Source organism: Neopelma chrysocephalum, unplaced genomic scaffold (genome assembly GCF_003984885.1).
Source record: "Neopelma chrysocephalum unplaced genomic scaffold, ASM398488v2 Primary Assembly neopelma1_59, whole genome shotgun sequence".
In the NCBI taxonomy this organism is placed as follows: domain Eukaryota; kingdom Metazoa; phylum Chordata; class Aves; order Passeriformes; family Pipridae; genus Neopelma; species Neopelma chrysocephalum.
Window position 1 is genome coordinate 31,526,871 of NW_020897714.1, and position 27,664 is coordinate 31,554,534.

Consider the following 27,664-nt stretch of genomic DNA (forward strand, 5'->3'; position numbering starts at 1 on the left):
ACAGCTCCAGATTGACTACAGCATGGGCTCTCCCCATTGTGCACGAGGGTCATTGGGGCTGGGGTGGGATAGGGGAAATGGAGGTTAATTAAATGGAATTGGTCACTGAATCCGCTACTCAACTTTCCATTTTCTCAGGAAATAGCCATTACTTTTTAATGCAGCCAGCCCTGGATTTATTCATTTGGACTGGAAATTTTTCTTGTCTATGCTTCCCTGTTCCTTTTATGAGGATCCATACACACATAAGTAATAGATGTGAACTGCCATGCCAAAATGTATAGAAAAGCTGCCCTAGAACAGGCTATATGTTCTGTTCTGGTTTGACTAACCCATAGTGCCATTCCCTAACCTATCCAGACTCCTAAGCACAGCAGTGATCTCTTCTTTCTCATACAGTCAAGAATAGCAGCTTTCCTTTCTTAAAAGTCTGTACAGCATCACTCCTAATTATGATGTGTGTCTGGCCCTAATTCTGGCACAACTCTCAAAAGAAGAGGGCTTTAAAACTTTCCATGAGCCACAGGGTTCACTTGATTCTGAACACTGAAAACCTCATGTCCTGCATTTGTGACACAGTCACATACATATGCACTCCTTTCTTTAATAGAAAACTTCAAATACTGTGGACTTTGATACCAAAGATTGTCACCACTCTTCTCTGTGGTGATGTTGCCACAGATCTTGTCCAGGACCTGTTTAAGCTCAATAACATATATTAATTGATTTGAGCTAGTCTGAAAAGGTGCCAGGCCAAACCAGCCGCCAAACAGCACTGAGTAGACAGGACATGGAAGTCTCAAAATGTTTCAAGCAGCCTGCTCTGTAGAATTTTGTCAAGTGTACATATGATAACTACCAGCCTGGGGCCACCCAGGGAACATCTGCTCCCCTGGTACCCGGCAGAGATGATAACATTATCCAACATGGCATGCCAAAAGCTCATCCTCCCTGTGAATTGATGCCAAACCAGGCTCCATATGACATCAGTTTGTCCATCTCCCAGAAACCAGGCTGTGAGCTCACAGACTCCATTTGCCTTCTGAGTTATTTTGATGGACTGGAAGCCTTAAAATGTGTAGTCACAGAAAGGGGGGAAAAGGCACTTGAAGGAAAATGTCAGGGTTTCTCTTCTCCTGTTATTGTTACATTGTTGCAGAAGTAGCACCATCAGCCCAGTGCCTCATTAAACCAGGCACAGTACAGGCTTGCTATAACAATGGAATTCTATCAGAGTGTTTTAAAGGGATTTTTTAAATGAGGTCTTGCATATTATACACCTTCAATTTTTTTTACACACCTGTATTTATGAACATATAGCAGATAAGATTGCAAACATGAGGTGCCTTCAGTACTAGTCACACTACGACTACGCTGAAAAATTCACCTAAATATATTTTACCAAAATGATAACAAATTCCAAGTGAACTTCAGGGTCAAGAAGAGTCCAGGAAACCCTTTTTTCACTATTATTAACAGCTGACTTCCTCTCCCAGTTTGTTCTGGACCTTACTTTCTTCTTATTTCCCATCAGGCTTTTCTTCTACCCTTCCCTCATGCAGTCACTCTGTCTTTGTGTCTCTGTCAATTTGCTTTCCTCAATTACTTTCTCCTCCTTTCCTTCGTCTGCCATCTCACTAATTTGCTGCTCTTCCCTCCATGCTATGGCTTTCTGCTAGAGCAGAAGATACAATCTTAATTGTCTTTGTAGTCTACTTGAACAAGATACTTCTGCAGCACAAATAACCTTCCGACTACAGAACACTAAGCAAACTTACCTTAAATTTTACCTCTTTCAGAGAATCTTTTCACATATCTGTTTTTTAATTTATGAAATTTTGAATTGGGTACTATTAATCACCATTTTAATAGCAGCACTAAAATATTAAGCAATGCCTGAAAGCTATTAACAATGTCTTTACGTTAAAGCTAGAAGTGGAGCCCAAATGGTCCCAAATCACCTGAAGAAACTGAATTTTTCAAAAGTGCACACAGATTTCATAGCTAGCCATCTTCATGTTGGACATACACTTGAATTTTGAGGTTTTCCATAAAGCCAAGCCTATATTTTAGGCAGAAGAACTGACATTGTTGCAGGAAATGAGTTTCAGTGTCAACAGTTTCTTGGGATAGTTCCGTGCTCTGAAGAGGCAGGTGGAAGGGACTGTAGGGCAAACAGGTTTTTCGCTTAGTGAACATAAACTGTAAATAGGATTTGATGAATAAAATGTCACACTCCTGTATTTATGCAACAGCAGATATCCAGGTATGGTCATATTCTAAGCCTCTGCCAGAGCAGCAGTGGGAATACAATAACTGCATAGAGCATGTCATATTATTTTACCAAAAACTGAGTGGTTCCCCCCTACTCTCTCCTTGATGTTACAAATAAAACGTTTTTTCAGGCTCCTCCTGCCACCCAGGATAAAAGGTCATGTTTAGTCACAATGCTGTAACTGAAAATATGCAGCAAAGGCTTGCAAGAAAAGCCTACTCCCAAGGGAAGCATGGATTTCCTCCAGTTTAGGCTTTACCGGGATGGGTCTGTGATTGGTTATAAACCAAGGAAAACGGTTCCGGCTACTCAGCAGTGAACTCAGAACAAAGAAAGGCATTTTCCTCTCCATGATGATCTGCAATTTCTGCCTCTCTCAGTTTGATCTCTCTCTCAGCTGCAGCATTTGCATAACAAAACCAAACCACAGCCTAAGTAAGTGTCCTTCGTGAATTGACAGAACACAACGACAAGCACTTTCTAAACCCCGGTGCAAAGCCATAGGTAAGATATGTGATGACACACATCGGCAGCAGGAGCAATTCTCAGCCCAAGATCGCCTAAATTAAACATTACCCAACACACCGGGGGACAGCGAAGTGCTCCAGTGAGGACACTGCCGTGTCCTGTGAGAGGGCAGGTTTGCCAGCACACAGCCTGCTTGGGTGGCATGAATTACAAGTTGTTTGCTACGGCCACCTCACAATAGTACCATTCACTAGTGCACTGGTAACACAGTGATTGGCAGATCTTTGGAACAGTACGGTGCTGCAGCTGGATAATTCCAGCATATTCCTGGTTTAAGCACAATGAGAACATTGAATTCTAATTATGTCCCCGCTTCAGTGTCCTTTCCCTGGGCAGAACAAGCCAAAATCTATTTTCATGTCTCTCCAGCAAAGTTGCACAAGGCATAAATTTGGCCATCTAGCTACACTGACAAATCTACTGCTGCTATAATGACAAGAAAATTTCTAATATTTACTGTTTCATTCACAAAACTTCATGGACTCATTCAACACTGAGGGAGTATCATCCGCCTTTTAAAAAAAGTGGTAAAGATTTTGCAGAACAAACAATGAAACTAGAGCTGGGAGTCAGGTAGCTGAATCCCTATTATCCTACACTATCTGAACCACACTGCTGTCCCCACAGAATGTTGCCTCTGTACTCTGCAGCTGAGCACTGTCAGAAAATAGGCAATTTTCAAGGGTACCTGTGGCACTGCAATGAAATCTGAGTCTGAACCCTGCATCTGCTGCATCATGCAAAAGCTCAATAACACTTCATATTCATGGAGGCCCAGCATCCATGGGAATCAGAAGGTATCCTTTTTTTCACTTGCCTGTACATTGGCTCAGTCCTTTGAAGAGTCATATAGTCTTCCAAACCAGCTATCAGGTGCAGCTATCACCTTTCAAGCTCTGAATATATGCATACACAATGGGTGTTTTTGAGATGTTTAAATAGTTGGCAGCTCATTAACTGGATAGTTTTCTAGTCAACATGTAGGTTGCTCAGAGATGACCGTGGTAAGGGGTAAAAATAGCTTCAAGAATGATGGTATGTCTTGAAAGCATCATTTGTGCATTAGTGATCTGGAACACTTACTGACATATTTCTCTCTGTCTGTCATCACTGGATAGAACTTCAAATTCTTTGAAGAAAGAGCATTTCTTCATCAATTGGCTGCTGAAATACTTCTGGCTATGCTTTGGGAACATATGACTTGCCAGAAAGTGACGATGGGAGCCACTCATGCTCAAAGCCACAGAATTTGAAGAGATGTACAGCCACAAGTTGTCTTTTAGTACCTCTGCGCTGTTTCTAAGCCAACACCTCCTCAGAGATCAAGCTGCTACAGCTGAGACTAAGCCTGATGTGTGACCTTCTGTCTGGGTAGACTCTGCCCTTCTAAGCACAGGGACTGGCCCAGCAGTTTAGTATGTTATCAGCAGGCAGCATTCACACCTGCTCCTCTTTCACAGGGTTATAATTAACAGTCACCTATTAGTTTTCAGAAGGGAATAAGAACTTCTTTTGGTAAATCAACTTAATTTAACAGTTTATGATCTGCATTCTAATAATAATTTTGTGGATTGTGGTCTCAACTGCCTACTCTGTTAAAGATTTCATGCTTTATGTTACTGTACCTCCATCTTCATTGATCCAGTAGAGAAACAGGTTCATTGTTCCAACTTCAGTTATTTGGTGATCTTCTCCATAGAGCCACAAAACCTGCTGGCAGCCAAACTCCAGGGCTTCTTGCTGGGCATAAATAGCAGAACCATAATTCCTTTAGAAACAAAAAGAAAGAGCAAACAGTTATGGCTATCTGGTTGGGTATCTTCTCATTTTTAAGCAAGATTTTATGAGCAAATGCTCTGCACAGTGACTGCTTGTCCCTGGGACACTTTCTTTGGAAGTACTCTACCAGTATTTTACTAGATCATTTGTATTACAACCCCAAAACTTTGAAGGGCTGAACAGCATCAACAGCTCAAACATATCCATCCAAATTGTCTTTAAAATACCTCTTGTTCCATATTCTGGACATTCTAATTACTGCAATTAAACACCACAGGAAAGCATTTACCATATTTAGCAATTGGCATCCTGGAGAGAGAACAACAATTACTCTCCAGTTCATGGCTTAAAAAAAAACCCAACCAAAAAAATCATCTACCTCATCTCATATATATATGATTAACAGATGAGTAATATATGTCAGATGAATCTCTTGATGCACAAATATCAACAGAGGCGAGTTATTTCTTTTCTAGTAAAAGACATTCACAGAACTAGTATCTTCAGGAGCTCCAAATGGACCTTGATGAATTCCACATCCTTGAGGAGCAAATGTTTTCCTAAAATGCTGCCTGCAGAGCAAATCCGACTGAACCTGCGCTTAGGCCTAGTTCAGCAGAAAACTGCCAGGCTAAAGTCAATGCAGATAATTGGCTCTTCTTTCCCTTAAACCCCCAAACTCCCTCTGCTAACTGCAGATGGCTTGTTGGGACAGCCTGCCAAGGCAGGAGGTCAGCAGCCAGTGCTGCTCCCTGCCCAGCTGGCAGCAGGATGCTGTGCTGAATGATGCTTCACAAAACTGATGTCTTCAGTGTCAACTGCACCAAGGGGAAGAGTGAAAGTGTTACATGGACACCTTCCAGGTCCAGTTTCCTAGCTTGAGGTGCTGCAAAAAAATCAACTTGGCAGTAATATTCAAACAAAAATATGCGACTGCATTGTATAAATAATATTTGCGAAGTACGATTTCGAAATCTTTGTTAGAGCACGTTGTTTGTTTAACTACTGCATTTAATGTCTCTACATCTGCTGGATTAGGTACTTCACTAAAACCCAAATCTGCTTTGTGAGCTATGTAGAGAAATACAGAGCATTGTTTTCTTACCCTCCCATTTTGCAGTCCCCAGTTCCTCCTTTCCAGGCTCTTACATATTTTGGATCTGCCCATAGGGATATTGGATTGAAGCTTCCACTTGCAAAGTAAGGGCCTACAGGGCTCAGTATGACATACAGGAGGGCTTTAGTTGGCTTCTTCACTCCAAGGGAAGGCTGAAAATAAGGAATGTAAACAAATCAAAAGTCACTGGCATACTTCAAATATCAGGTGCTTTTGAAACACTGCTTTCAGTGGAACTGCAGCATGAGAGCTTTTATCAGGGCAATGCAAAGTGCTACAATGAAGAGAAAATATTTGTGTAACTTCCCCCCATCCAAGCAACATAACAACCCTAATTTTATATACTGTCACCATTCACTTAAAGCATTCAATTTACCTATATATTATTCTAATCTTCTCAAAGAGTTCCAACCTTTTGAGAATTCAGAATTTAACTTAACAAGGTACTATATAATTACATGAATTAATCATAGGAGAAGCCTTCAAAGCCTTCTAGGGGAAGGAGTGGCAAGAACCTCTGCTAGCAATAACAACAGTGGAGAAAACGCTGTCAGCTGCATTAGTGAGGAGAATTAGCCAATGCCACTTAGAACTGGCATAGGTAGAGTTGAGTGCTGGCATTGTGAATGACTGTGTGACAACTAAAATTATTTGCCTGCTGGAAATAGTTCACACAACAGCACAGGAAATAACCTGGAACGTATCAGACTTTTTTTCCCCCTCCTCTCTTGGGGGCTTCTCATACTGCAAGTCATCACCATCAATACTTGAAGGTGGAAGTAAAGTTTGGTACTGGACAAAGTCTGAAACCTCTGGTAGGAGACTCTGCTTACCTTTATGATTCTGTAAAGCTTGGGAATGACAACAGAATCACAAAATTATTATATTGGAAGGCGCCTCTGGAGGTAATTTTGTCCAACCCTCCTGCTCAAGCAGGGCTACATAGAGCTGGTTGCTCATGATTCTTGGGATCTTCTGTATGACTGAATGGGTTACTATTTTCTCTCCACTCACAGAAACCAGTTTCATAAAAAGAACAAGCTCATCCTTGGTTTCCGCTGAGAAAAAGTTACTAAACTTAAATCTTTAGGACCAAAACTAAACAAAGCACATAAAGCTAAACTGGGAGGTGAAAGGAAAAATAATAATGTAATACTGTAATGAGTGGAAAATTCAAATAAGCCTTCCCCAGGTACTGAAAGGATTGTTTTGATTTCTGTCTACCTTACTCCTTCAGAAAGACTTCTAACAAGATTAACTGAGATTTCGATACTTTTCCTGACTTTTACATGATCTCACTATCCATCCTAAATCTTCGTTCACGAAGCCTAGCCATGATGATGACATGATCTCAATACTTTTCCTGACTTTTACAAAGATTGTGTTGCCTGGTTTCTAATTGTGTTGATTCATAAAAGCTTGGTAGGACACGAAATCTGGAAACAACATATGACATAGTGGAAAGGCCAGATATGTTGGCTAACCTGAAACAAAACTCAACAGTAAAAGAATTTCCAAAAAAAGGGGAGGAAATCAATATCAGTACTTTACAGTCACTGCATGGAGATTCTTCCGTTTGAAAATCTGCAACTAGTTCACAAGTATTAAATTAATGGAATCCTAAAACACACATTAAATGTGTAATGGTCATGTATGGTAACTACTTACAGTCGTGGATAGTGCTAAAGAGTAACTTGCCTAGTTTGGAACCCTACATTCTTCAGCTGCCTTGTCCTACACTCTAGCATGATAAGTTTCTCTCTTGCTACTGCTAAAAAAACCCCAAACAAACACCCTCAAAGTTTTCATTAAAATAAACTCTCTGTTTCTAATTCCCTTTATCAACACAATAGGCTTGACTCACACCCATGTGAAACTCAAAGGGTACACAGTAACACCATATAGCAAAGGAGCTCTTATAAGGCCAGATTTGTCTGGGTTCAATAAAAAATTGATGTGAGAATTTGTTCTCAGTTCTGTTAAAAGTGTCTCTCAGAAGAGACATCTTAATTTACTGGGTAGAATCTTCTGAGATCACCTCACTAAGGTCAGGATGGAGGTATGGGTTTAGATCCCAAAATGTACACAGCAAATTTCTGTTCCCTCATGCTTTCTTCAGACTATTAGGATTTTAAAGGCACAGATTAGCATGCCACAAATAGCTATTCTTTCAGTGCAAACCCTAAGTTAAAGTAAATTTTTCTGTTCCCACTCTGAGTAGTTAATCCAAGTTTACTTTCTGTGCTCTGAACCAATGTGCCCACTAAGTGGCAGTGTGGTCAACATTAAATTTGTGCAGTAGCGCTACAGGCGAGGAACTCAAAAGCAAAAACACAAAACCGATCTGCCCCCGAACTGTAATCCTGTCATCTACTGACTGCTGCATGTTTCCCTTTATAGATGGAGGCTTTTGTCTCATACCTAAATACACAAAGGTTAAGAGGGAGAAGAAAGTGTTTCACACCTCGGTTCCAATTAAGGTAGGACGGATGTACAGGCTGGCAGCAGTTGAGTATGGGACCCACTCCTTTTCCACTTCCACGAGCTTCAGGATGCACTCTAACAGCTCATTCTGGTCAAAAGACTGGGAAGGAAAAGCAAAGGGAGAAAAGCAAATGGAGAAATATAGCCGGAACATTCTATGGTCTTTACAGATCCAGATGCTGCAAGGAACACTTCATCAATTAATGTAACAGTGACGGTCCATAGAGGTTCATAGGACCGACATACATCATCTTGCTTCAGTTCATTCTTTACAGAATTAAAGATCCCATGGTCTTGGCCATTGTGCCTTTTTGTACAGTACCCTGCATGTCCTCCTCTGGTCCAAAGTATCATACTGAGATACTAAAAAGGAGCCATTGACCCTTCTTGCCTCCAAAGCACATGGACAGGAGTCCCTGTCCAGCCAACACCTTCACTTTGGCGTGCAGAAAGCTGTAGCAATGGATGTATGGAAAAAGTCCTGCCAAAGATGGACTGGTGAATCAGAAGTTTTTAATGTTGTTTAAACATGTGTTAAGATGGCTCTTTGCAGAGTCACTGCTTTTCCCCGATACCTTCTCTGTAACCCCTTATCTCTCAGGCAGGAGTGTCCTGGGAAGATGTCCCAAGGTGCTCCCATTGGTCCTTTGTTAACCCCTTCCTTATTGGCTGTAAACTCCTTACCTGATTGCAAGACCCCTCACCTGTGATTGGTCCCCTTTGACCCTCCCAAGGGCTATATAAGCCCCCATCCCACAATAAACTCTCTCTTTTGTCCGTCTCTCCCCTGGTGGTCTGGTGAGTGCTCCATTGTGGGGTCTCAGGGCCACGTGGTGGGGGGAAGGGTGGAAGGGCATACTCCTTCCAGGTATGGACTGAAGCCAGGCCTGAAGGATCTCCCCCTCCCAACTCATCTACCGTAGAAAGCTACGGCACCACCTCCTCTGCAGAAGAGTGCTTTGGGTTACAACCCCAGGGGACCAGCAAGTCTCCCAGTTTGTTACAAAGTTCCCAAGTTCTTACAGCTAACAGGCCTAGGAGGAAATTCACTGGCCAAGATACAACTGCTAAAAGCAGTATTAAGTTGCTGGCATGACCAAAAATGAAGGCAGTCAAAGCCTCAATGACTCAACTGAAGTGGAAAGAAGAAAAGGAAGACCATTAGCACCAGATCAGATTAATCAGCTGTCTGCATGCAAATACCTGCACCATTCCTCAGAAACAGACTGTACATCTGAAACAGCAGGGAAAGAACAAAGAAAGCTAAACATTGCTCTCATTTTTTTAAAAAAGCATGTCAAACAGTTTCTTTCACTGAATAAGATCTGTTAACAAAGTTTAACTGGACTATGGAAGAGTTGGAGTGTTTGATAAATAGTACACTACTGAGGTGCACTCTGAAAATGGAAATATGCTCTGACTTAGGGAGAGCAAGATGCCTTGGCTACGTACTGGCAGAGTTGTTCTCCTTGCTGACCGCGCCATCCTGTCCATGTTGAGAGTTGGCCGGAACAGGCGGATTTTGCCATCCACTCCTCGGTAAGCCTTCATTCCTTCAAACAACTACCAAGCCAAAAAAAGGAGAGAAAAGAAACCAAATAATGATTGAGACGTGTCATCCCACAGGGATCTGTGCAAATGCAGAGCACACCTTTTGAAAATAAAAGAACTTAACTTGTCCTGCTCACAGTACTCAAACATAAATGCTAACTAGTGAATCCTGGCAACACACTCATGTGAGATAGGATTATGAAGTTTGTATTATGAAGATCACCTGTCTATACTTCAGGTGTGTCTTTCTCTGTCAGAGAACTTAATGATAACCTTTTTTTTTTTTCTTCATAGTTTGGTTACAGCAATTAAAATTTGTAACATGTGTTTGACTTAACTCCCTTACATCCTTACTGATACCTATGACTGAGCCAAAATGGTATTCTCCCTTACATAAAGGATCTATAGAATTTTATGTTAACACATTTTTGATAGGAAGTGTAAGATAAGATAATTAAGATAATTCTGTCAAAAGTTCTTGCTGTAGTTGTAGCAGGATCTTAGTCACTTATTTCCCCATATATCCCTGTGCTGTGGAAGAGGGCTTAGCCTGCATGAGAGATGGATGCATCAGCCTTACACTAGAGGAAGAATGCATGAAAATGTTTTCTTTATATATTTTACAGGAAACTTAAATTCAACATAATTATCCTATCTGACTGCAGAATCCACATGACTGGTGTTGACCACCATTTTACCAGAAACCCCTATACAATCAGTGCCCTCCCAGCAGAATGCCCTACAGCATCTCCTAATCACTGCAAAAGCCATATGCCCACAAAATACCCATAGTTATTTTCAGATAAATAAATACTCATAGTTCTTTTTACAGATTGATAATTTCTGGTTATACTTATAGACAAAAACCTCATGTACAATATAAGCTTACACTAATATATACATATATATATACGTATTATTTAGATTAAGTATTAAAAGGCCACTTATGCTTATAGATAAGAGTTCAGACTTCTGGAATTTATTTTCTAAAGCATTTCTTTATACGTGAATTTCAGTAGAAGTTCTATGAATTTAACTGCATCACTGCTATCAGTCTCCTCAGGCTTCTTCTCCTCTGACTGTTCCACAACAAGTGGTTGGAACTACATCCTATGTGGTTGGAAGTCTACACATGCAGCTTTTTTATTTGGAAAAAAAAATCCTGTGTTTGTGTACAAGTAATGTAGTAGAATACTCCAGGTTTCATTATTATTAAATTCTGTAATATCTTCCCTCAAGGGTCAGTGAAATGCAGTGTTTAGAAAGCTTTTGTGCAGTCCCATGGCAGAGCTAGGTCCTTCCACATGACAAATTTTAATTGGGTTGTAACTGGGTTGCAGGAATCCCGGCAATTTTCCTCAGGCTATGTGCCAACTAAGTAGCAGAACCAGAATTAAAACCCAGAACTTTTTACCTTCAAAATTTAACTTATTCCTATGGCAATGCCAACCTTATTAAAAGCTTTACAGGTAGTTTTGAAAAAGAAATTGTTCACAGGGTAGCTACAAGAAAAAAAATCATATCTTTAATAAAGGATGGCATAGCTGGTGATATGGATGATACTTGGATACAATTTTCATCGGGCCAGTTACTAACTAATGCCACATTTTTGGAATGCTACTTTCTTATCACTGTTATCCACCCCACCCACCCTTCTCCCAAACACATTCACAGAACTTTTAATGAGAGGGAAAAGGGAGGAATGCCACTACTAAGATCTGATCGATGGTTTGAGAGAAGCAAGAATCACATCATTACTGAAACACAAAGCCTTCACAAGATGTTAAATATTTTTCTCCAAAAATAAATACTTTAAACCTTCCAGAGCTCAGTAAAACCTTTCACTCATTAAAAGGGAAGATAGTAATGTGTTCCAGAAATGCTTAACTTCAATAAAAGCAATTGTTGTGGTTGGTTGATGGTTGGTTGCTACAATGGTGTGAAAACAGTATTATCTGACATCTGTACATCACAGGAGCTGGATCTGGAGTTCAGCAGATCCAGGTTATCACACTGCATCATGGAGGGCAAGGAGGAAGGGGAGGGAATGCCAAATTCATCACTTTTATTATACCCACTGTGTATTCATTGAGCCACAGCAATGACACCAGATTCTCCTCTGTCTGTCCTCTTGGCTAGAGGAAACGTGATGCAATAAGGATAAAAGAATAAAAAAAAATGGAAAAAAAATAAGAGCATATTCATATTAGCAATGATTTCAGACTGGGCCAGAGGCCAAGCATTAAAGCAATATGGTACTAAGAGTGAAATATAGATTTGGGACTCCAGCGTGGTTTCTTACTTCTTGGGCAGATCAAGAGCTGCAGCCTTAGTCACAGGGGCCTGTTTAAATTTACACAGGACCTTTGAAGGCTTGGTGACTAGATGGGGAAAAAGTCAGTAAACACAAAAAAAACAGTGAAGGCAGGAGCTCAGGGAAAAGCTTGATCCTTCCCTTATACCGGAGGTTAAAATAAAAAAATGAAATAATAACAACAGAAAAAAAAAGAAATAATGAAAGAAGCACAAGCAACTCCACACACTTCAGTGGAGACACTCCCACCTAGCCAGAAGTGGGAGGAGAAGTGGGTTTCCATTTCAGGATATGTGCTCTACCAAGGCTCCCACACAGGTGTGAGTACAGCCAAAGCTGCTCTGGAGACACAAAGGGGCAGCTTTAGAGAGAAAGCAGCTAAGCACGGAAACTGTTAACCACGCTGGCTTCCGACTTAACATTTCACTTTCCGAAGTTTCTTGTTGTACACTCTGCTTAAATACACTCACATGTGCTGAATGCATCAGATCCAGCTCTGAGCTCTCCAGACTTGTTCAGAGTTTCAAACAAGTACCTCTCTAGTCTGTCCTGCAATCCAACCTATCAACCTTTAAACCAGCTTAAAATAACTTTCACAAGGTGCAGGTTCAGTCCCCAAACTAAAGCTGCTCTTGGAATTTCTCATGGTCTTATCCAGCGCTGCATTGTTACATCAGAGAGAGAGTAAAATAGAATGCTTTCTCAAATGAATTTGTCACCACACAAGAAAGGGCTCACCTTCACTAGGTCAGAATGTTAAATGAGCTAGAATCCACAGGCCAGAGCTGCTTCTGAGTTATACTAACACAAACATAACCCTCTTGAAAATAATGCAACTATTCTGGAAGAACATCAGTCAACAAAACAAAGCATAACTCAATACTAATAAACTTAAGGCAGTAATAGTCCTTGTGTTACAAAGCTGTGGCTTCAAGAGCTAATAAAACAAAATAGTGGTTTCCAAATCAATTCACTACTTACTTCTATAGCATAATGCAGGGATGAGGAGGCTGGATGCAATGAAAGGTTCTCCAGTGGCTTAATATAGGGTTTCTCCCATCCCGAAGCCAAGGACCATTCAATTGTCAGCATATTATCAGTGAACACAGTTCCAAATACCAAACCACTGGGGTCTGGTTTTTCCTTGAAAGTTGTAGCTGGCGTGATAATCAAGTCGGAAGCCTGAAGGAACATGGAGACAAGAATGAAGCGTATCAAAATAATTAAGTCAGACTGATTTAAAAATGATTTTGCATCAGTGAACATGGACAAACTTTGATATTTTCTCTGTAGGGACATTTAATGACATAATGGTTACAGGCAGATAACCTCAAAGTAGCTGGCAAAGTATTCCCACTGTGCACACACACATATACACAGTGCTGTTATACAAGAAGTAGCATATTTTGAAACTCTATTAAGTTGGAAAAGCAGTACAAGGTGCAAAAACAGAAATCAGATGAAAATCTCTTGGACACTTAGGTTAACACATCTGTACAAGTTCCAGAAACACCCAATTGCTGTACCTCAGAACATAAGCTGATCACCAGAAATTAATCCCCCTCACAACTAAGTGGATGTTATGCCAACTTTCCATTAATATATAAAACCAACGTGAGATCAGAGCCAGGAGTCAGCAGATTACCTGTGTCACAACTTGTTCATTCACATTCTTACATTCCTAGAAAGATCCCATTAGTAAAAAAAGGCTAAATGTTTCCCTGCATGAGGGATTGTAGGGGGACACGACTAGCTGCAGAGATGTACCCACAGGGTTTTGTGCTGGTTTTGTCTGGGACAGAGTTAATTTTCTTTATGGTGCCTTCTATGGTGTGAATCATCCTGAAGAACAGCAGGCAAGGAAGGAAAGCAGGATCCTCTTTTATACACAGGTATGGGCTAAACAACTAGAGAGGGCTACAGAGTGGGCAGATTTGATCCACCCTCTCCATTCTCTTTCCAGGCCATCTGAGCATTTAAACTGTGCTGGTCAGAGGCAAGGGAGAATTCAAAGAATCATAATCAGAGCTCCATTTTCCATCCTAACATGACTCAGAAAGCACTGACCCTTATTACAGACCCTCAAGTGAAATCTTGCTCTTCCATGTTGGGTGCATACAGAATAGACTGGAACATAAGTAGTTCAGACTACTGTTAAAATGATTTGCAAACGCACTAAAAAGGCAGTTCTGCAAGACATATCACTGACTTGGCCTTCTCAAACCCAGCACACGTTTTGAAAAATTAGTCAAAACCAGTCCCAAGCTTTTGAAAAAGAACGCATGCACTCCTGCCCCTGTAAACAACCTAATTTTCAAGATGTCTTTAATGCACAAAAGCCTGTTTTTTATTGATTGGTTGCTTTGGTTTAGGTTTGGTTTTGTTTTTTTTTCCTTTGCTTAATGGCTTGGATGTGAAATTAACTTAGAGCAGGAGCGCATGAATAGCTAAAAGCCTGTTTCAAACTCTCCAATTATAGGGCTTGTGTAGATATTAGTGCATTAGCCTTTTTGAACTAATACATAATCTGATGAAAGAACAATTACTCTTCTTAACTCTTCCCTTTATTCTTCTGACAGTAAATGCTCCAATGGGAAAAGCACTACCTAATGATGTCCTGAAAATAATAATTAATTTTACCTGGTAACCTCTTGTCACGTGCTTTAGAAAAAAAGACATCACAGAAGAACAAGGATCAAAATAAAAGCCACAAAGGAGTGTTTGCAATTATCCACAATGCAAGACTCAGCTCAGGAAAATGCTCATGTAGGAGCAAGATGTCAGTGGGGCTTTCTCTGCACACAATCACAGCTTCTTCCAGTGGTATCAACAGCTCTCCCTGGAGTCCAGGCTTCCTCCTCACCTCAGTTCACTTTCACTGGGATAATTATCTTTATAATAAGCTGGCCTGGGGGCCATAATTATCATATTGTGTTTCATGCCCTAGAACTCCCATCAGTGTGCTGATTCCTGCTTTTATGCCTCAGTTTGCCACTTCCTCAGCGGTGGCGGCACAACTAGTTGAAAGGCAGCACTTCAAAACCATTTGCTAATCTTGTCAGGGTTAACAATTAGCTTTTATTTGAGGATGGGGAAGGATTTTAACCTGGCTATTCTTACAGACCCACAAGCACACGTAGAGGGAGCAGCAAGCTGCAGCCACAAGTGACAAAACATGTTCACTTGGGAGCATTTGGGCTCCAGTTTTGCCACCATAGATACTTCTCCAGATTTGGAGATGTGGGGTTCAAGAGGCCAGCCAAGCACTCACTGCTGCAAGTGACTGCTCAGAGCAGTGGCCCACACTACTTAGTTCTCAGCCCCAAAGACTGGGGACTTTCTGCAATCACAAGCAGAAATCACTCACTGGATTTCAGGCTGAGTCACTTGAAGGCAGAAATTGTAAAGAAGTAGGTATGATGCTTGTCCAGAAAAGAAGCAAATCATTTCCAGAACACAGAGCTTCCTGGAGCTGCACACTCTGGACAGGGAGACCAGCTACTGTTTCTTACCTCCTTTATCATTTAGGGAAACCTGCTTTTGTTCAGCCATCGTGCCAACACCTGATTCAACTATGTCAGGTACAGCACTTCACCCATAACAATTCCTTCAAACAACAGCAGGAACACACTGTATAACACCTCAAATATAGGTTAAACTGCTCAGACCAGTAGGGCAACTATCATTCAAAAGGCAGTTTTTCTCTCATCCTTATAATCCTGTTAAGCTCTCAGAAGCTGCATTTAAGATTTTTTTTGGACATTACTTTCTTAAGGCTCTTTCCCCTTATCCATTATAATGTCTTTTTTCTCTTTCTTTTTACCAGGCAGTGCAAGTTAACAGTGCACAAAAGCACCTAAAGCTTTCAAAATCACAATGCTTTTCATGTCAAGACACCATCAAGTGCTGCAATGCATTTAATGTTTTTTTTTCCATGGAGGGTGGTGCTCTGGGAGGACGGGTTGGAGAATCATCCTTGGAGTACTCTGTCCCACAGTGTGGTCTGCACAAAGTATTGCCACCACCCTCAGCCTCTTCTAGGTCCCTGAGTAATAAAGCTCCCTATACAACACTTTGCCTGGCTCACAGAGTCTTTTGGCTTCACTTGATCAAGCAGCACCAGCAGGAGGGAAACCAAACACTCAAAAGAACCTGCACAAGGGGAGCAGAGCAAGGCCAGATGACTAATACCAGGGGTACTGATTAAGTATCAGTGCCTATTACATTAATATCACTCATTAAAAGATTACCACAGTGCTCCCCTGGTATTACCTATGACTTTTATAAACAGCAATTTATTTCTTTCCTTTGCAAACATTCCCCCAGCCCTGAAAGCATCATGTTGAGGATGCATTAGGGATTGGCATAAGCACTCATCCAGATCTCCCCTGTTTGTACTGCCAACACACAGGGGAATTTTCAGCTAGTTTATGTTTTGCTTGCTTTGTTTACCAACATGTTCTCAAGAACCTTCTGGTGCTGCTGCCTAATAAAAACCATTGAACTGGAAGGAAAACCAGTAAAAGCAGAACAAAAAGGGTAAGGGAGGTAAAAAAGAAGCAGATAGGGCACATGGTCTATTGGGAGCAGCTATTTGGCCCCTGTTGCCTAAAGCAGAATGACAAAGACATAGTTCCAGGCCTGCAAACTCTCCAGGTCGCAGCAGAACAGCACATACAAGATGTATGTACCTATGGCCCAGCCAAAGGCACTCTGGTAAGGAATAGGAACAATCAGATTGCCCTGCTTATATAGGGAGTGGTGGGAAGCCAGTTGGATAATGTTGATTTTCAAGGCTTTCATAGAAACACTACACCTACAAACAGCCAGTGGCTCACACAGACACACTTTCTTTGAAAAGCCCCTCATCTGAAAAGTGCCTGCTGACTCCAATGCAGCATCTTCCAGGGCGAAGCTTTACCCAGCCCAAGTAAAGAAGATATAATGTGACCTCTGGAGACTAAAATTCATCATTTGATCAAAACAGATCTTTTCAATTATGAGCTGGGTCGAATTAAAAGTGACGTGCTCATCAGTGTCAATTCTAACCAAAGCTGCAACAAGACATCCTGCTGCCTCTAGCCAAGTTGTCAGCTTAAGGCTTGTTCTACCCAGCCTTTGCAATACCCTTAAGTGGATCTGGAGCTGAGAGCAGCCCCTGGCCAGAGCTGTGACTGTCATTACTCCATTCCTACCTTTCTTACCCCAGACAAATGTCTCAAGTAGATACAGAAAGCAAGCACATATTTTCTCCTACTCTTTCCACCAAGTTTTGTCAATGCCTTCCCAAATGACCCTTGGCTGTAGCTATTTTCACTGCACTGAAAATACTAGACCACAAGCGGTAGGCTGGGCAGCTCTAACAGGTGTAACTCATTTGACACACCTAAATTTTTCTAAACACTCTGCTGGGCCAGGCATTTCTCTCACTTACTTGAGTAAAAGCAGACCTGGCAGCCTCACCTGTAAAATAGCTTACAGGTTACCTCACTATAGCAACAAGTTTCAGCAGAGATCCTCAACACATTAACATCCACTCAGTGAGACTGACTGTAACCTATTCTGAAGCAATCTCCCTGACTTCCAGTCAAGGTGATTCATTCAAGATCACAAAGCAACTGCAGCAATTATTTTTTATTACTTATGCTGAGTTTGTAAGCATATCCTAGGAAAGATCAGGGCCTTCTGATGCAATAACAAACACGGAAGCGTAGACAAAATCAAGTAACTTGTTTTGCCCTTGCACTTGTGAATGGCAAAATGTGGTTGCAGCAGTGGAGCCAATTTGGAGAGGGAGACAGATTACAAAGAGCATGGGGAATTACTGTGAAGGGAAAAGGTGACAAAGCATAGCTGGGAGGAGCTGGAGAGATTGAGGCTGGGACTAGACCAAATGGTTTTGAGGAGGGTTCCAGGGATCAGGATGCTTTCCTGCCTTTCAGTCCTTATGGCTGTGGCATCCTCATTATTGCTTCTGGACCCTTCCCAGCACACACATCTCTATCCCAGGAAGCTGTTCTTTCTAATAGAGCAGCTTCTTTTTCCCCACAGCACCTTCTACCTGGCCTCCTCCTAAATGACAGGCTGAGGAGGAAAGGTCTGCACTGCCAAGGAGTGGAACTTTGCTCCAGACCCTTCCCCAGCTCTGTTGCTCTTCTCTGGACACAATGCAGGATTCAAGGCACAGCCTCACCAATGCTGAGTACAGAGGGGTATACTTCCCAATTCCTGCTGGCCACACTACTGCTGACACAAGCCAGGATGCCATCGGCGTTCTCGGCACACTGGTGTTCAAATGTTTGGTTGCTGTCAACCAGCACCCCCAGGTCTTTTTCTATCAGTCAGCTTTCCAGCCACTCTTCTCCACAGCTGGAGGGTTGCCTGGGGTTGCTGTGAGCTGTGGCTGAGTGCCTGACAGGGCAGGAACCTGACCTGTGCAGATTGGTGGCGAGAACGATGATGGGACATTGAATGGATCCTGCTCTTCAATATGCTTAGGATATCACTCCAGAGCAGTGCTTTGTCCACGTGGGATGTTCACATGTCTGAGCCCCATCTGCCCCACAGTCTCTGCCTTGCCCAGGGTGCCCTGGTTGGGCCAGGATCCAGCACCCTGGCACTGGGAGCACATGTCCTACCATGTCCTGAGGAGTAGTGGGAGCACACCTGGGCTGATACTGAGGCTGCCGCCAGACCTAGGCCACCTCGGGCCCCCTGCTCTGGACTCCATTCCCTGTTCTGGCTAAGTTGGGATGTCTGATCCAGGCACTGCCACAGCTGCATGGGAATAGCCCGGGCTTGGGGAAGATGCGACCCATTGGAGCCGGGCAGTGCTGCCAGTTTTGGGAGGTTGTGGACACTAGGCTGACCAAAGTTGCTTGTTAATTCACCTTTGGAAGCCAAAAACCTCTTTTTTCTTAAAGAGGCTTCTTTTTGGTCTTGCAGCTAATAAGCAAGACACCAACTTTCTCCTCTAATTCAGCTATGTTGTTTTTCAGATGTCCAGCTGCAGGTGGCAGAGGATTGCACCCATTTTCTTGCTGACCTGAGCACTGATCTTATCTGGCTGGAGAAGCTCATCCATTAGATATTCCAGCCCAGCAGCCTCATACAGAAGGATTCAAGCTACTCTGTGTTGGATGTAATTGCTTCTCTAGAACAGGTACTATGAGCAGCCCACAGGGAATTGCAAATTGGTCCAGGAAGAGCCTTCCACCCCATAGGCCTGTTTTCTGCAGCCTGATGTCATGAATTATGCTTAATAACTACTACTGCACAAAAAATGGCTTGTGCCAAACTCTTGAGAGGAATCAGGGGTGACACACCACCTCGTCCGTCAGTGGCATCTGAGCAGAGCCAGGCTGAGTAACTAGAAGGTAGGAAAAGGTTATGGAGACTATGTGTGGTGTTAGGTCAACTGGTATTTTCCTCCTCCATTGGGACAAAATAAGCAATCACCTGTTCTGCCTGTTCCCAGACCTTGTCTTAGAAACAAAAATGCTGAATATTGCTACAGTAGATGAAACCAACTGCACCCTCTTCTAGCAGGTGTTACTTTTGTCTAGTTTGTCTGACTTACTATCTTTCAGCTCTATCCACTAATCACTAGCTGACACCACAGCAGCATTTACTTCACTAAAAAAAGAGGATATTTATGTCCTACAGGCCTTGAGTAAACCAAGGTCTGTGGTTTGTTTCTTTTCCCATCTCCTCTTTCTTTGGAAAAGATTGTTAGTTTTCTGGGGCAGAGACCATCACTTTTTGTATAGGGCTACACCTGTATGGCTCTGGTACCAATAATAAAGTCTATAATAAAAACAAGAAGAACACTAAGAGTTCTATCAACTCAGAACAGAATAAAAAAGAGTCAAATGAATCCTTAGAAATCTATTACTAACTTGTAGTTATAAAAGTAATATAATCCCTTTGCCATCAATACTATTTCAAATTTACAGCAGAGCCTGAGGCTTGAAAATGGAAAGTGTGCCAAGATATAATAAGATTTGAACAGGAAGAAAGCTCTAATTTTCCTACTATAAAAAAAAATCAAGAGAAACAAAATATAAAAAAAAGGTCTTCTGCAACCTCAGGGAAAATACCCAGAATTTTTTCAGCGTAAAGCTTCCCTGAGACTTCATCTGAGAATATGTTAGCACATGTAATTGGACTGGAGCCTGGAATCATTGCATCAGGTTGACTGTGCACTGGGTAATAAACCACAGAACAAATGACAAAGCAAAAGAAAGTCAAGGCTCTGCATCAGCTGCGAGTCAGTCACGGAAACAACAGAAAACATGGCTGGAAGGACTTTGTCTGGTCCATCCTCTGCAAGGCACCCAATCTAAACTATTCATAACAGATACTTATCAAATGCTTGTCAAACCAAAGAATGAAATACTGCTACACTCAGCACTCAGCAAGCATTGGGAAGAAAAGAGGGGCGGCACAGCATACTGCTGGCTTCTTAAACCTTTCCCCTGATCTGAGAGATGCCCCAACTCTGATGCAGGAGTCTTTGATCCGGAGCAGTAGGCAGGGAAGTAAACCTGCTCTGACAAGACAACAGATAAGTGGCTGGAGCTGACATAAACTTCTTGCCTTAGAGAATGAAAAGGGCACCTAGGGCAGCAGCACAGCTGAAAACACAGTGTGAAGCTCCCAAAACATACCAGAAAGGAAATAAAGATATTGGAAAGCTGCAGTAAGGCTAGACTATAAAGCATTGAAGAAACTTATTTTGTCCTAAAAAACCACTCAAGCACATAGATAATGCATAATATCATTTATTTCAATAGCACTAACTAAATTTTAAGAGTTTTTCCATATGTTGCTGAAATGCTGCCCGTGCAACTTCCCACTGATTTGATCCAAAGCCCATTTAAGTTAATCAAGACCCCTTCCTTCAGCTTTGTAGGAATTTGGATTCTAAGGGAGGCAAAACTACCTGAATCTTTATAGCCTCACCCCTTTCTACTACTTCAGGAAAATTATATGGATTTATAATTGTTAGATTTGGGGCTTTTTTTCTCCCTTACTCATTAGTCTTTCTCCACTGACACGTTTCAGAAGACATGTTCTTAAAGTTAAGAAAGATGCAAAAATAGGTTTCCTACAGATCCTAAGGAAACTTTCTACCTTGTACTAAGGAAATCTTAAGGAAAGCATCTATTTGATTTTAATGAGGTTATCTACTCTACTCTAGTTAATATTATTTTCAGATATATGAAAAACAATCATGTATCTCATCTATCAAAATATATAAACTATATATTTTATTATATAAAACTATATAAAATATTTCAAATACGATTATCTCTATAAAATTCAAACCACCAAGGTGCTGATAAGACTATTAAACATAGGGACAAAAACTAGACACATTATCACATTTCAGTCCTTTAAACCACTTCTGTTTGCTAACAGCTATTCCAATTGACTAAGTGGGGTGATCAGAAAGTATGAGCAGGCTTTAATGCAATCATTGCACTGGTCTGAAAAACACACTGCTGTAGCTCACTGGTTGAGTCAGCTGTATAAAAATCCTCTTTGGCCATGCAACTGCATTTCACATCTACAATGTAGATGTACCTGGGCTTTAGATTAGAAAGAAAGAAGCAACTCCATATGAGGAAACACAGACTGCAATTCTGTAATAGCAGAAAGTCCTCTCACAGATTCATGTGCAAACATTTCCATAAAAAACCAAACAGGATCATTCTTCACTAATGGAATACACTAAGTACCTTATTCACATGATTCACTATTAGTATATACTGCTTCTTCTCAAAAGATCTGATAGCTTGATTAATGCAATTCCTGATGCTGTGCTGCTCCTTGCCTCACAACCGCTGTATTTCTGCATTGTAGCATAAACACAATGTTCCATTTTTAGAAAGAGTTTGCCTGGGAGAAGGTTTGAGTCTAACACAAGATGAGGGCTCACAATGGCCTGTGACACAAACTGGAATAAAGAGATCTCTGACATTTCACTGATAACACATCTTTGCATAGCCGTGCAATGTTTTAGATGTAAAAATAATGCTATACAAAAAAAACCTTATAAATTTGGTCCACAAATATTTAAGACATGACTGTCTCCTGGTTTGGGAAACATCATTTCTATTTCATATGAAGGAAGCGAAACAAAAAATGAGGTATTTACATCTAAGCTTCTCGAAAAGAAGCAGCCATGCTGAAGGAGGACATGAATTGCAAACCTAAATTTCAGGCAAACAAGTTGGAAATATTTCACCTAAGTAGCCTGGGCAGTCACAAACATGTTATGTGGAGTAGCCAAGAATAGAATCATAATCTCACATGTCCAAGTCCTGAGCAGTTGCAATTAAATCTTCTTACCCTGATTTTAATAAGCCTGTAGACATGCCAAGAAGTGGATTCATGGAATGCAGGCATTCAGTAGTCATAATTTCATATGGAATTTCAAAACCTTCTGGAAATATAAAATGCTTTTATCTTATAGTCTTTTACATAGAGGTTACGGGAATAATTTCAAACATTCAGTTAACCACACCTGCCTTTTTCTCTTATTCCATCTCTCTCTCACACTGGTAGAAAGGAGGCAAACTTACAAATTTCCATGAAATTCGTTGTTTAATCTGCCACTGAAACTGCCACTGTTGCCATTTCCTTCCACTCAGTACTTTCTTAGAAACTAAGACTAAATACGGGATTAACATAAATCTCTTCCAGCTCGCTAGGCTGGTAGTTCATGGAGAGTTAGGATATAGAGATAACTTCTAAAGCAAAGAGAAAAGCCAAGAGAATACTATATATATATTTAAAAAAAAAAAGAAAAACAAAAGAGTAAATTTTCTTCCTAAATTGTACTTTCTATTCCTGTGTGTTCAGCAAAGAAAACATTTAATATCAAAACTAGGGACTTGATATCACAGTGACATTAAAATTTAAGTAATCTTGGAAATAGGTATGGACACTATCAATTTTATAAGTCTTGGAGTCAGTTTGTAAATTTGCTTTGGGAATCACTAGCTGGTGCTAAGCCTTGTGTTTTAAAAACAATTCTTCACCTTGGGAAAAATAAATCCAGAAAATGATACAAGCTAAATGGAATCTCAAAAATTCTAGTGCAATTTCTGTGCTTCTACAGACACCAACTATATCTTAAGCTCCTAGTGAAAAAAGGGATAAAGCATCACTTTCTTTGTGCCATAAATCAACTCAGCCAAACTGTCCCCTGGTTGTTTTTCTAGCAGTTTCCTTTTATCTTGACTAAAAGCTCCTGTTATTTGCTGAAGACAATTAGCTTTATTTGCAAATCCTTCAGCTTCAGATAATGGGACAATCAGTTCCTCTACTACAGCTTAGAAAACCTACTTCCTAAAAGCCTGCGACTATTTGAAGAACATTACCCACTTGAAGAGAAACACAGAACCACTCGCCATCAAGCTGAAGCTGAAAGGAGCTGCCACAGACCTCAAATTCTTTCCTAATAACTGCAGAGAGAGCAGCAGACATATAAGCCACTTTCAGTGGAAGAATGGACTAGATGGCCTAAGGTTCTATAACAAAAAATATTTGGAGATGCCTTATAGTGTAATGTTACTCACATACACCTACAGATATCCAGTTGGTCATCTTTCTTTTACTGCTTCAAGACAGTTTATGTAAAAGCAGATTTTCTACATATATATTTATGGAAGATACTGCTTATCACAGCATCAAGATATTGGTAAATTTCTATAATAAACTTTTCCCCATTCAATCCAACATAAAGGAAATATCAATCAAAATTTAAAATGGGGTCTAATATAGAAATTAAAATGGCAATGAAGGGCATTCTCACAACACTCCCAACTAAACCCTAAACCCATCGAGGATTTAACAGCTTCAACACAACAAAAAGCCTCGCTGAGTGCCCCTATGCTTTGGCAGGTAAACAATTTATTGATGTCAGTAGAAAACTATAAATTGATACAAGCTGGAAAGAGAGTGAAAATATATAAATCACGTAAACTGGTTTATATTTGTCAGCCTTGTACGTAATGTGGTAACTATAATGCATGTATTTTCTCATTCGAAAAACATTTCAGTGTTCCCTTGATCCATGTGCTCTGAGCATGTCATAACTTTACCTACTGCCCATATAAAATAACAAGAAAACTGTTCTGTACTTCCTGAACTCTACAAGGAATAGAACTTTCACCACGTCATGCTAACGTGACAGTGTGATGCAGTCAATTAGTTCAGATTTTAAAAAGATGTTTCAAAAATCAGACCTGTATTTTACACATTTTTAATCTTTGCATTGGAGGAGAAGGAAGAAAATTTGGTGAAGCAACAACTTTCTTCTTTAAAGAAAACAGGGTCAGAGAATTGCTTATTTATTATTGTCAGCAACATTTCCACATATAAAATAGTTCTCTAAAATAAAGCTTAAAACTGTCTATTATCTCAAAATGGCTTAGGCCCTCTCCCAATTCCCAGAGTAAGGAACCCTATATCCCACTATATTTCATTATATAGTTTCATTAGTATAAACATAGTTACAAATCACAGTAATGTAAAACTTGCATTGGCAACCTCTCAATTTGAGCCACAAATGCCTACATTGGAAATAAATTTTCAGGGTTTTTTTCTAGTGTAAAATACACTACAGCTTTAGATTCTGTGGAAAAACTGTCAGACATTTTGGTTGGGGTTTTTTGTAGGTTATACCTGTAGTGTGGAAATAATCTTTATGTTCTAATTTGTGCAGTATCTGGCACAGTGTCAGCTAGTTCACAGCTTGGGCTTTGAAACATTACAGCAATGCAAGAAACAAACACTAAAAATACATAATTATAGATAATTCACTATATCCAGCATCTCTCACAGCCAGACTTGAGCTGGCTTCAAACTGGAAGCCATGCAAACACATTACCACAGCACTGTACTCAGTCTAACAAGTCCAAGATCCCAACAGGGATCATCAGCTTGAGCATAGCACTGCACTAACCTGCCTATGCGGCTTCCAGTCTGCATGGGCTCACATCCCACTGGCCTGGAGCCTGGGAAGGTTGAGTCTGTCTGGAGGAACACTCATAGCTATTTAGAGTAGCATGAGGAGCCATTCAGATACAGAAGCTCCACTTGCACATTTCTCATTCTACCACCACAAGCCTTCACACGAGCAAATCAGTCCAGATCCACTTGTAAACTACAGCTACTCTGCTCTGCTTTGGCACAGCAGACTAGTCCTTTTTCCTAGAAAGTCAGCACCACTTTGGCACACTAAACAGGCCATTAAAAATTAAAACAAAAGAACTGAACTTTGCAGCATTAAGATGCCAAACTAATTTTCCATAGCTTCGGATCACTGAAACACAGAGAAACATAGTAAGAGTAAGTAATACCTTCTTGAAGTGCTCCATGTGTCAGTCCCAAAGAGGAAACATATTCCATGACGAAAGGTTAAAACAAAAAGAAAATCATCTTTCTGGATATGGATTGACAACATGAGGGAAGGAAATGGCAATTACAGATTCATAGAATTAGCTCTGACTTTGAACTCTGATTGGGTTTCTTCGAATCAGTTACATATGGAAAGAGATCACCACATTATACAAACAACATTCCTTCTGTCTTGTGACAGGACAATAGGCGGAATGAAGGCATTAAAGAAACTACCAGATTTTTAGTCATAAAAATTAAGTGCCTTAGACGTAACTGTGTGCTGTTTTGTGGTATTACTGAATGCAAGTATAAGAACAAATCCAGACACATGCATTTCTTGATTCAACTTTCCAAAAAACATTCAGTGCTACAGAGGGTGACTGCACTTTCCATTATAAGTGGTTTCATATTCCCCTCGTAGAGTTCCAATGCTGACAACAGGCAAAAACTGCAAGGGTAATTTCTTAGGTTGGTCACAAACTGATGGTCACAAATCCCCATCAGTTTTTTAAATAAACAAATATATAAGTATGTGCATACAGCAGTTAAGGGAGGGAGAAGGATTTTACTCTCGTGGAAGGAGGTGGGTAGATAAATTCTGGAGATCTGACGCTTTTTACAATACAGGAAACTCTGGCATAATCACTATTTCCCTCAATGTTTCTTAGCTCTTCCACGATCACTGGTCATGTGTCAACTCTAAATGCCACACATTAAATATCCTGTAAATCACAGACCTGTCAGGATGAGATTTTTAACTGCAGAATTGAGTCAAATTAGGGTATTTCAGTAGCAATTAAGGTAGTTTAGTAGCAGTTAAAATGAAGAAAGCGACAACTCTGACCTAGCAGAGGGGTTCACTGCCTGCTAGAAATTGTAGGTAACATTCATTCCTTCCCTCCCAGTGTTTAGGGACTTTCTGAGTCCACCTTTCCAAGTCAGGCAGAAACTGCAGTAAAATTCAAGGAAGCTCACCCCACCTAAAAAGCACAGCACTGCATTCTAAGAAGAAATGTCTTCAGACGCTAATGTGGCATTCAAATGTTGGACATGATCCACTGTAAACAATATGTTTTATGTAAGCTTTAACCAAAACCATACCCTGTTTTCTACATTCCCACAATCTTGGATTATTTAGGTTACTGGCACAGAATTGCAGCTTTCCTCAGGACAGTCAGCCCCATGGGTCAACTGGATTCCTTTGAATGTTATTAGCTATAGTTTCTGAAATTTTAACCATAACTGTCTTCCACAGAAATGTTTGCGAATTTTTCTAGAACGAACCCAGGCTATTTAATTTGTCATTTTCTCATGCTGTTTCTTCCTTTTTTTATAAAGTTTTTCTTCTTAATTTGACAACAAAGTTAAAAAGACTGGAAATAATTATTATAACGCATGACACTACAACCGGTACCTATATTCTCATCTTAACTTTCATATGCACACCTTCCACAGTACGGTATTTTCTAGAAATCTCTACCCCCTTCTGGCAACTGCAGCTAATCTTCAGAAACAGAGCCATAAGGCAGGAATGGACTTATAAATTAGACTTCAGCCTGAGCCAGCTGCTTTTTTCTAATATTATTCCCTTTATGACCATCTGTCCCACCTGCTAATACATTTTTCCCCTCACACAGACTTTCCACTACAATGATTTGCCATCCTGGCTGACATACAATGGAAAGGAACTTGGATTAAATCCAACTTTGTGCCACCCAATATTTGGAGCTTTGGTAAGGCACCCGCTTGACTGCTGGTATGATTAAATCTGCCTTAAGTCTGCTTTAGTTTATGCCCGGTTCACCTATGACCCAAACACTACCAGAGTTGGTTGCCAATTTGTCTTCCTTCTGCACTGCCTCAACGAGTGAAAGAAGGAGCTTAGCGTTGTTACACAGGAGTCTCCTCTCTGTAAAGCAATTCTTGCTCTCAGACACACTAACATATTCCACTGAATGAATCTACTGAGATTTATCTTGTCTATTTGTTGAAGGTGAATACACAAAACCCTGCACTCCACACTCGTGAACTCTTGGGGTTTCAAAGCTGGCTGCATGCCTGGTTTTGTCAGCATTTTCTGAATCATCCTAAATTTTCCTCCTTTGGCAGAATTGCCAGAGAGACACAATGCAAAGAAATGAGGAAGAGAAGAACTGGGAAGGGCTGAGAATGAGGAAATAGAAATCAAATGGCATGTTGCTAC

General features: G+C 40.7%; 1 protein-coding gene across 1 annotated transcript in view; it reads right to left on the reverse strand.

Annotated features, from left to right (window-relative positions):
• The window catches only part of BCAT1 (branched chain amino acid transaminase 1), a 61,994-nt gene that overhangs the window by 16,658 nt on the left and 17,672 nt on the right, over positions 1–27,664 (reverse strand). The window contains exons 3-7 of the mRNA XM_027680818.1: positions 13,030–13,230; positions 9,636–9,746; positions 8,164–8,283; positions 5,688–5,851; positions 4,429–4,571 (exon numbers count right to left, since the gene is read on the reverse strand). Coding sequence (XP_027536619.1) covers positions 4,429–4,571; positions 5,688–5,851; positions 8,164–8,283; positions 9,636–9,746; positions 13,030–13,230 — 739 coding nt within the window. The remainder of the gene's footprint in view (positions 1–4,428; positions 4,572–5,687; positions 5,852–8,163; positions 8,284–9,635; positions 9,747–13,029; positions 13,231–27,664) is intronic.